At 37.3% G+C, this 11,690-nt stretch overlaps 1 protein-coding gene across 1 annotated transcript; it reads left to right on the plus strand.

The window, feature by feature from the left end:
• Positions 1–2,346: 2,346 nt before the first annotated feature.
• LOC121305191 (butyrophilin subfamily 1 member A1-like) lies at positions 2,347–10,810 on the plus strand. The gene is made up of 8 exons (XM_041236734.1): positions 2,347–2,413; positions 2,735–3,079; positions 4,373–4,657; positions 4,788–4,910; positions 6,498–6,533; positions 9,859–9,885; positions 10,260–10,631; positions 10,731–10,810. The coding sequence occupies exons 1-8, from the start codon at positions 2,347–2,349 to the stop codon at positions 10,808–10,810; spliced, it is 1,335 nt and encodes a 444-aa protein (XP_041092668.1).
• Positions 10,811–11,690: the final 880 nt, after the last annotated feature.

The raw sequence follows: 11,690 nt of genomic DNA on the forward strand, positions 1-11,690 counted from the left end.
CAGGGACAGTAAAATGAAAGTGTTCAGGGTGTTGATAATAAATAATAAAGTTTGATAATAAAGTTTAAAAAGAGCTCCTGTTTAAACAATATCTCTCACCTCAAGTGAAAGAAGGACTCAAATTCATTTTGTCTTTGCTGTTGGAGTACTAAGTAAGATGTAGTATAATCAAAATCTAATTATTATTATTATTATTATTATTATTATTATTAGTAGTAGGATGTTAAGTGACTTGTTGGGGTTTTTGATGACATCGGACTGGAAAAGGGAAATTGTAATGTCGGACCTGGTCCAGCATAGGACCGCAAAGGTGTCATGCTGGTTAATAACCCTTCACATCTAGCAATCGTTATAGACTCACGTCTCGCCTCTGAAACTCTCCTCCCCATGCAGCCAATCTGCAGGTCTTTTATATTCTGGCCGAGGGGTTAACTAGCTAGTTATTATCTTATTAACCCCTCGGCCAAACACACCACAACAATAATAATACAATAGATCATAATAATAATAATACAAAAGGCTTGGGACACTCCGCCACAGGGATACATCCTGACACTGACAACTGGGTCTGACAATTTTTATACATGTACATTGCATGTGTTATGTCTATTCAAAACATTTTGCTTATTACACAATGCATTGTATTTTTTGCAATTATGTAGCACTTTCTATACAAAAGTATGGCAAAGCACTGTACAGTACATAGCAGAAAAAAAAGAACAAACCACAGTTCATTTGTATAGCATGTCCCACACACAACTGCACAATCAGACCATTTCAATGACAGATTTAAATAACAGTACACACATCATACAAAAGCAGCGATTTTAAAGTTACATTAAAACGCACTAAGATAAGAAAACCATTTTATAAAAGTGCGTTTTCCGTCTTGTTGCATGCGATCGAGATCAGGCTAACTTCCAGTCTCTCATTTATGCCCTTCGTCTTCCTCTCTAGGCTTTGTGCCATTGAGGTGAGAAGTGTAGCTATCCCACACACACCCTGGAGAGCCACACTGCCATTTTGATGGCAATGTTTATTATTATTTGTAATTAAAGAGCGATAGATAGAGAAATGTGTCTGCTAATTCCTTAGTCAGTGTAATGTGTGAGAGACATTGGAAGTATCAAAGGAGCTAGGCTACATTCAATAATAATCAGTAAATGAATGAATGTGTTTATTTTATGATAAATAATTAATCACAATGTGTCACTTGTGCGCTGCTCAACCTTTCAATATTTTTTGTTCAGCTCTAGAACAATTTAAAAAGGCACCTTACAGACTTGCTGTGGTGTCCTATACCCTATTGCCTGAATGCAGACAGTGTTAGGGCAGGTGGACAGGCAAGGGTTCCTCCATTTTGTGTCCCTGCTGATAAAGCCCCATCATTTCCTGTGTTTAAAGTGTAATAAACTCCCATTTTGAGTCTACAGTGCAATAACAATCAAAGTGAAACCATTTTGTTAAAACCTGCAGCAGGTCCACATAGATAGACATACTGTGGATTTTATTTGATCCTCTTGTTATATTTTATTAAATTGTTAATAATCTGACACTTTATTTGTTATCAAAACCTCTTCTGGGGAAACAGAACATCTGTTAGAAAAAGATCGATTGCTTGAAATTAATTCATCTTTCTTTTTTGATCAAATACAAGGTCACCTTTGAATGAAAGGTAAATATTTATTTATTCATAATATATCTTAACCTCTTTTGTTGGATCATTGTGTTTTTGAGAACGTAAATTAGTAAAAAAACTTGTTATCATTTTTTACTTTAATTTTTTGAGTATTATATTTTTATTTTTTAACTGGGAAAAGTCTTGTTTTCTTCATTAAAACAACAAAAATTTACTGTATGGGCTAAAATGTTTGATAATGCAAATTAGTTATCATGAAAACATAATGCTATATTGACAAACTATGTCAGCAATATTAATATGTGTTAGCCATAAAAAATTAATATATATATAAGATATAATATATATATATATATTATATATATATATTCTATATATTATATGCGTCAATAATTATTATGTAAAATTATTTATCATATTACAATGTTCTATGTTTATTTCATTTTACCCTGCATGTATTTGCACTGTAGTTTAGAGTTATTTTACAATATTTCATATATAGCAAAGTAGAATATATGTTTACTATTTTAAATAGAATATATTTTAAATATATGATGCATTGTTTACGCAGAGTGGATTTGAAGATTAGTTTTATTATTAATATGAACGATGAGGTATATCTGGAGCATACAACGTATAATTTGCCAAATGTTTAGAATACTTTCAAGTAGGAAGAACAGATATTAACCTTTGACTGTTTTACAGCAATGAAGGCTTTGCTGAGAATTGAAGATCTTATTCTGATTCTTCTACAGGTGTACTCTGCGCAAACAGGTGAGGAAGAAAGTAATTTACTTAATACTGGTTTGGTAACTTTATTGTGTGTGTGTGTGTGTGTGTTTTTCTTTTCTGGGAAAGATTTGAAGTAAAAAGCTATTAAAAACTAGTCCGGATGTCTCACGATAACACCACCTGATGGGCTGAACAAGTGAACCTCTCGTTCGGTTTTGAAAAAAAGAAAACCGACTTTCGTACAGTTTGTATGGCTCACTTCACAGTTCTCTCGCCTCCAAACAGCGTGATACAGTATCTCTCATTCAAACAGAGACAACAGACTGACTCAAGCATACCTTTATCTTTTTTTTTTTTTAACAGAATTTTCAGTTCAAGTACCAAAAGAACCTCTTGTTGCTCATGTGGAAAAAAGCATCTTACTTCCATGCCATCTCTCGCCAGCTGTCAGTGCCGAGGGACTGGAGGTGAGGTGGGTTAAAGTAGGCGATGAGCATCCAGTCCATGCATATGCAAAGGGAGCCGACCTAGAAGGCAAGCAGAGCCCAGGATACAGAGGCAGGACTCACCTCTTTAAAGAAGAACTGGGCACTGGCAACGTGTCTCTACAGCTCAGCAGCGTCAGAGTCTCGGACGAAGGAAGCTATCAGTGCTATGTGCTTTCGTCAAGCTGGTTCTCTGAATCAACCATGAACTTAATGGTTACAGGTGAGCTGTATAGGCGATGTGTGGGTGTTTTGTTTGGGGAGGCTATTCCACACTTTTCCCCATGCATTTATTCAACCAAGCGATATACAGTAAGATAAAATAATTATATATCTATATATATATATAATATATATCTATATATATATATATATATAAGCATATATATATATAATACTATATATCTATTTTTGAGAAAGGACTAAATGTATGGCTATCCGGATTGGTCAAAACAGGTCACATGGGGGTGTTGATATTACAGCATATTGGAATTTATCACAATAAACACGACCGGTGAGATTTATGTATATGTTGAGCTTTTGGGAAACCAAAGTGTACAAGAGATATTGTTCCTTCTCCCTGAACTACAGCGTTTCCCTATCCCATTTTGAAAATAATTCAGCTTTTCGCAAAAGATTTGGGTCCCTCTTAAAAAGAGACTTTGGGGTTTAAAAGATGTTTTGTTGCCGTCCGTTCTTCGGTCTGCCTGCCTGCGCAGCTGTGTGATCTGATGCTGAACATTTAGAAATGCATCTCGACAGTTCCTGCCATACCTTTCGAATGCGCACATGTACAATGGCATCATGTCTTCTGCTGCGCCCTGCATTGTTTTAAATTGTTTCTTAACTCTGGCCCAGTAGTTCTCCACGTTACCAAGCTGTAAATTGCAAAGTCTGTTTGACAAGTGACCAGGTATTCCATGCAGATAACGTCTTTCTCTTATTTGTGCTGCGTGATTTTAAGGCAGACTCACATGTGCTGTGTCATGAATAAAATGGGCAGTAACATTTTACTTTAAAGGACCAATATATATATATACACACACACACACACACACACACACATACACACATATATATATATTATATATATATATATATATATATATATATATACACACACACACACACACCACACACACACACACACACACATATATAGATAGATAGATAGATAGATATCTAAAACAAGTAGCTTCCGAGTTAGACCTGCTTTGAGCGCTTGCGGGGGGAGGGGGGGGGGCAGAACAGTTTATTTTGGGAAGGCTTCGTCATCCCAAGCCTCTTATAGGTAATATACTGTAAATCAAAATTTCACCATATCATATAAAACAACTTGATCCTTACAGGAATTAGAGCTTGGTATTAATCTTTGAAGAATTGCCATTAATCCCTCTAGAACATTTTTTAAAAGCAACTTGCAGACTCCCTATTCTGCCCCATTGTGGTCCAATTTACAGTGTTATTGCAAATGCCTTATACTAGCTTACTAATTTCTCTCCTTTTGTATTTGCAGGCCAGGGCAGCTCCCCCCGCATCACTCTGCTCGGTCTGCAGGGCGGTGGTGTCAGTCTGCTGTGTGAGTCTGAGGGCTGGTTTCCTAAGCCGAAGCTGCAGTGGAGGAATGTGAAGGACGCTGATTTAACAGGGAGGGCTGTTCTCACTGAGAAGCAAGGAACAGACGGACTCTTCACTCTCCTGAGCTCTCTGCAGATATCTCAGCAAGAGGCTGACGGGATCATCTGTCTTGTAAGACACGGGGAGGAGAAGAGAATCCTGCAGACCAGAGTTCACATCACCGGTCAGTAAACCCGCACTAATTCTTAACTGATCAGATATCCACATGCATGCAGAGTATTTCAATGAGCAAGAAAGCCGTTCCTGCTGCTGACACACTGTGCATAACTAACCCTGTGTCCTTTCCTCTGCAGGAGAATTCTTCACGCTGGTCTCCTCCTCGTGGAAGAGCTTGTCTGTGTTCTTTATAGTTTTTCTCATACTCGTAGGATTGTGCATCCCGGTGGCCGTGTACTACAACAGAAAGAAGATGAAAGGTATGGACGAATAACTTCATATAACAGTGCAATAAAAACATGGGACTCTATGCCTTGATTTCTTGGCATTAGGTCAATAAAAACAGATTGATGTTACAAAACTAGCGTGAAAAGTAAGGTGTATCGTATTCATAATACAACCTTGAAATCTTTAAATAGCTCATAAGTTAAAGGTTTGTGAACAGCATCCCATAATAATCGTATTTTATTTTATTTGCAATAAGGTTCAGTAGGGCTGAGTTTATAACTTTTGGCATCCATTGCAGATCTCATGTTAAGAAATACAATCACACAACATCAAAACAAATAACACTAGAGTAAAAATCAGGTATATATTATATATATATATATATATATATATATATATATTTCACACCACTGTGAAAAGCAGATTCAACATACATTCTCAAAACATTTTAATCCGTTCATAATTTATAACAAATATCTTAAGAGTCATCTTGCTTTTAGATGGACATTCCTACTGCACATGTATATATGCGAGTCCCTGGTAGTTTTCGGTATCTGTATTGTATTTCAGTGTTTGTATTTCAGTTTAAATATGATGCTCTTTTTCCGTTATGCTGTTTATGTAAATCTGTCATTTATTTTCATTGTTAACTGCAGAGATTTGTTATGTTTTGTTTTATTTTTTTATGGCTCTTCCTGCAGTGAGTTAGAGGACAGATCTCAAACCCCAGAGCACTAGGGCAGACATTTAAAAAAAAGTTTAAAGTTACAAGTATAAAAAGTTGTCAGGATGTTAACAAAGAAAAGAAAAATGAGTTGACGGGTTATAGCAACATGTGAGGATTTATAGCGCTGGATTTTTCACAACCCTGCTACTTACTCTTTGAACAGCAACACTGTAAATGTTCTAAAGATACAGGGTGGCTTGCATTGCTTAAACACATCAAAACAAGCAAGGTAGAAGTTCCAGAGTAAAACCACATTTATACCATCCTGTGACTTTACTGCCCTCTTTGCATCACCCTCGGGTATTTAAACTGCTCCTCTGACTTGTATGGTCTGTTATACAGTTGCTTTCACAGACCCTAATTAGCACTAATGTTGGACCACAGCTCATAGTGTCTAGAATGTAAAGTCATGACATGGCAGGTACTGTGGTCCGGACACCGAGCTGTGCGCAGGACGCATGGCTCGGGTCTCGCCCCGTCGTAAAGTCGAAGCAGGGTAATAATGCAAAGCATCGTATGTGGAGGATCGCCTGTATTCAGATCGAATCAATCATAGATGCAAGTCAGGAAGGAGGGGCTTTGCCAGCTGGTTTTATTTTTTAATGGGAAAGTGGTGGCCAGCGTGAATTGATTGACCATTTCCACTGTTTCTCCAATGTTCTCTGGTTTTATTGACTATACATTGATATCATTTTTTATCCCCCCATCAAGGTGTTTTACCGTTGTAATCAGTTAAAACCGAAAATCGTAAGCCCTAACCTTATTGTATACAATTATTTGTTTGAAGGAGCTGTACTAAAGAGGGAAATACAAGGCTAATTTCTTACATTCAGTTCATAAACTTGTAAACATGGGTTTAATGTGTGTTATAATTTGTTTGTTTGTCTTTTAGAAACTGTGGAATTGGCTAACAGTAATCTTGAAGCAGGTATGTTCAGTGCAGAGGAGGGTGAAATGTTAAGATGTGAGAGGACGGATAATTAAATACACTTTAAGAGCCAGTATCTCATTAATATAAGTTAAACAGTACCTGGTAGATGTCTTAGACCTTTTCCTACTTATCCTGAAATAGCATTCAGTGCTTCTGGAATAATGAACAGGTTCATGTAACTTCTGTTTATTACCATCATCTTTCCAGAAAAAAATATATACACCACATTATACATAATTTGCACATGACTATTATGTGATGCAGAGAAAAGTTAACAGTAACATTATTATTATAACAACTATTGAACCCAGGTGACCTTGACCACTGCATTGCAATTACAGGTTAGGTGAGCAGATAAATCTTCATCCATCATTGAAATGGTGGAAATGACAAATGACTGCTTCCTAATGCAATTTGTCAAGGCACCGACTAGAGAGGAGGCATGCCTTGATTTAGTCTTTTCAAATAACGAAGACAGAATAACTAAAACAGAGGTCAGAGAATCACTAGCAAACTCAGACCACAACATGGTCTCATTTGAAGTGCTTTTTAAAACCCCAAAAGTAACGACTAAAGCTAAGGTTTACAATTTTTGAAAACGATGAAGAATTGACAAAGACTAACAGAAGTCGATTGGAGTAAAATAGAGAAGACATCCATGGAGAAAGTGTGGCTATATGTAGTAAATAGAGGCACAAAACAAATACAGCCCAAAAGTAGACCAATCACAATCTAAAAGAAAATGATTTAATAGATCAATTAAATATTCAGGAGAAAAAAAGGCTCTTTACAGAGTGTTTAAAAGAAGCCAGAACAAAGTACACAGAAAGAGTACACGGAACTGCAGACGCAAGTCAAAAAGGAAGTTAGAAAGGCCAAGAGAGAGATAGAAATGAACATTGCTAAGGGGGCTAAAACCAATTCCAAAAAGCTTTTCCAATATTATAACTGCAAGAGAACATTCAAGGAGGAAGCAAAATGTCTAAGACATACAAATGACAACATCATAGATGAAGAGAAAAATTGATAATTGCTGACACCCTTGGATCCTTCAAGAAGCTGCTTGATGAGATTCTGGGATCAATAAGCTACCAACAACCAAACGAGCAAGACTGGCGAATGGCCTCCTCTCGTTTGTAACTGTTCTTATGTTGTTATGTACACTTGACTTTGGATTTTTTTTCCCTGGCCATTTCTTCCTACAACATTTGCTCAGGTAACCTTGCAGGAAGTGGGTTTCTCCCACACAGGAAAAACAGAGCAATACTATACCAAAACACAGCATGAAAACTTTTTTCATAATGAAAACAGGATAAACACTATAGTGGTTTAATCGTGATACTGGCTCTTTAATTTCTAATTGAGCATTTTAAGAACAAACAAGAAATATACCATAAGTGAATGCATGCACTAATACAATAATTTTATATCTTGCAGAGTGTGATGACCTTCGTAAACAAATAAGTAAGATTTTTTTTTCAGTTTTCATAATAAAAAATGTAATATATATGTAATATATAAATACATATAATTCAAATACAATTTCAATGAATCCAACAAATAATGGGCATAATTGCTACCTGAGCCATGCAAAAACGTTTTCTATTTATTCAGACAGCATACATTGCACAGTCAAAAGACACCATGAGAGCTCTCCCCATCACCTTGACCCTGAACAGTCCCTGCCTCCCATTCAGTTCTGAGCCTCTCTCTCTTGACCTGTGCTACAAGCTAGGAACCTTCGAAAAGGTGAAAAGACGTGAATGAGAGGCTTACAAGTTAATTAACCCACTGTCTGCCACACATAGTCTAACAAACGCATATAGAATACATCCGAGTAAAAAAAAGGCGTTTGTTAAAATTATAGTAAGCTAGTTGTTAACAATTGCATGAGCTGGAAAAATAATAAAAAAAAATAAGATTTAAAAAAAATTTCCAGCTAGTACTGTAACTCGACTGGATTGTTTTATCCACTGTAAACATGTCCTCTTTTTTTCTACAGAAGGTGCTAGGCATCTCCTGAAATCAGGTATGCATTTATATTTCACGAAAAATAGCTGCTACATGGTTAATATCTGACGACAACTGAAAAGATGCTTTGTGCAGTGATTTGAGAGTCAGGCAGTGATTTGAGAGTCAGGCAGTGATTTGAGACAAGCAGTGATTTGAGAGCCAGGCAGTGATTTGAGTCAGGCAGTGATTTGAGTCAGGCAGTGATTTGAGAGCCAGGCAGCGATTTGAGAGCCAAGCAGCGATATGAGCTCATCAGGTGGTGTTTTAGACCCAGGCAAACGCTATCTCGGTACTTTAGCTGTGCGCACACCCTGCTACTCATTGCCTTTACCTCCCTAATATATACCGAGCATCAAAAGAAACTCATCATTATAACACATTTAGAAATAGATAAATAAGGAATGTGAATGGACATTGACAATGTTTTTGGTTTATTTTTTAATCACACTCTCATTCATCCTTGACTGTTGAATTGCAAGCTTGAAAAAAGCAATAAAGAAAAATCAGAGAAAAAACAAAACAATATGCCCCGTCTCTCAGGGGAGCAGCGCCTTCGTGCGATCGGCGTGCTGGAGGCTGGGCTGGGGCAGCGGGCTGTGGCTCGCCGCCTCGGGCGCTCGCAGCCAGCGATCTCAAACCTGGCGAGACGGTAGAACCAGACACACTCTGCCAATTGCAGGCCACAAACTGGGAGACGTGTTGTTTCTGAAGAGACAGATGCTTATCCAGGCACCACAAGAGGAACGGGCCAGGATTCCACAAGACAACATCTGAAACCTGGTGCAAAGCAAGAACTGCTTGTATTGCTTCCAATGCTGGCCTCACACGCTACTACCCTGTGACTTTCACAGCATCCCCTGTCCCTCCATAACTTCAGACAGTAAAATGTCAATTGTTTATCAGCACAATAAAAAGTCACTGCACCTGCTCTGGAACATAGTTTGTCATTTTTCGATCACATCTACAGAATTTTATCCAAATATAAGTGAGAAGTTTCTTTTGATGTTCAGTATATATGTGGTCATTCCCCAAATAACACTCACTTGCCTAATTAGGCAATGGCCACATAGATTGAGCCCTGCCAAACGTACACCTGTTTACACAGGCAGGGTTAACGCTTATTCCCTGCCACAGTTCATAAACAAGAAAGAGGAAGTGTTTTCAGACATAATGTTTTCAAAACTTCAGTCCTAAGGCATTGTTCGTTACCTGTTCAGACTCAGAGTGGGTCAACCTGGGTTTGGGTTGTAATAAATCCACCCTGCAACATTATTCAATGGTCAAGTGTTTCTTGTTTTTTTTCTTCTAGAGTGGGACAAGCTGCAAATAAACTCAGGTAAGTTTTATTCTTAATTATAAATTAAGAAACTCAGGTGAATATTTTGAGACATGGAAGATGAAATGGTAGCTGTATCAGTCCCGAGATGATAGCCCTCTGTGGTCGTGAAAGCTTATGGTTCATTATTGTTTAGTTAGCTCTCGTGCTCATAAAGTATGGAATACATTTACATCAAAGAAATAAAAGGTTTATGATATTTGTGGTTCTTTGATGGTAAATTTCTGTACCAATATATTTTGTGAGAATACGAAAAATTGACTTTTCCCCCACGAATGAAGTGAACTTGCCCTGCAATAATATATGTGGCTTCCATATTAGATTTTTATTTTATAAGTTTATTTCAAACTGATTCCTATCTCTGTCCTCCCCAGCTGCTGTGATTCTTGACCCTGAAACAGCACACCGTTGTCTCATTGTGTCTGAAGATGGGAAACGTGTGAGAAATGAAATGGAAGAGCAGAATGTCCCTGACAATAAACAAAGATTTGATGAGCATCAGTTTGTGCTGGGCAGGGAGGGGTTCACCTCAGGAAGCCACTACTGGGAGGTGGAGGTGGGGGATAGGCATAGCTGGAAACTGGGAGTCACCTGCGAGTCTGCTGAGAGGAAAGGACGTTTTGACCTGAATCCCAGTGAAGGTTACTGGGTGATTCAGTTACGCAGTGGAGGTGGGCTCTGTGCCTTCAATGTCTCTCTTCTGAAGAACCCTAAAAAAGTGGGTGTGTATCTGGACTGTGAAGCGGGTAAGGTCTCTTTTTATAGGGTGGAGGATTACTTTCATATCTACACTTTTACTGGTAAATTCTCTGGGAAACTCTACCCTTTATTTGATCCTGGAACAGGCGGGAAGGACCTTGTGATAGTGAGCACAGTCAAGGATGGATCAAATAATGTTCAACCCAAGGCAGACCCTAAAGTTTAATTATTTTATTGTTAATAATAATATAAAATAGTGCTATGGTATTTTCATGTTCGGATATCCATTCAAAAGTCAGACAAAGTATTCAAATATTTGTTCATTTGCAAAACGTACATTTAATACTCCCAGAAGTAAGAATAGGTTGTGAAGGCCTTACTTTATCCCTCTGAATTAAAAACAAAAACAAGGATGCCACAAGTTAAACATTTTTTCTTGTGTTTACATAATGTAAAGCACATAAAGTAGACACTTTTTTCGTTGTTTCTTTGCCATAAACAGTGGCCATGTACATATGTTTTCATAAAGTCATTGCACATAAAATAAAACACATGTGCAATTACACCAGAAGTGAATTTAAAGTGTTGTGTCTTCTGTAGGATAGGAAACAGATTTTTAAGCAGAGGTAATTACTTGGGAAATATATTGTTCAATGATACATTGTATAATTATGAAGCAATGCTTTCAAAACGCTTGATCCTGTTCTGAATGACTTTTGTACTGTCTTTTACAAAATGTTTTTCAATAAATACACAATGCTCTGCACCTTTGTGTTCATTTATTTAAAATGGAGCGAGTTATTTTTATGCCCCTTTGATTGATGTTTCCTAGTGCAACTGAACGTTTCTCTTCAGGGAGGGTTGATTGATGAGTCTTCAATCTGTGGATTATTTGAACAGTAATTAAACACTCTATTAAAATGGTCGAAACAGTGGTGGCTGTTTCACTTTATATTGTTTTATCCAGGGGAGATTTATTCATCAAATTATTAACATTGCAACCTATAATAAAAATACACTAAAAAAAAAAAAAAAAAACCTTTTGCAGTCCGACATCGGACCAGGTCTGACGTTACAATTTTCCCTTTCCAGTCCGATGTCGGACT

This window comes from Polyodon spathula, chromosome 42 (assembly GCF_017654505.1).
Source record: "Polyodon spathula isolate WHYD16114869_AA chromosome 42, ASM1765450v1, whole genome shotgun sequence".
Lineage (NCBI taxonomy): Eukaryota > Metazoa > Chordata > Actinopteri > Acipenseriformes > Polyodontidae > Polyodon > Polyodon spathula.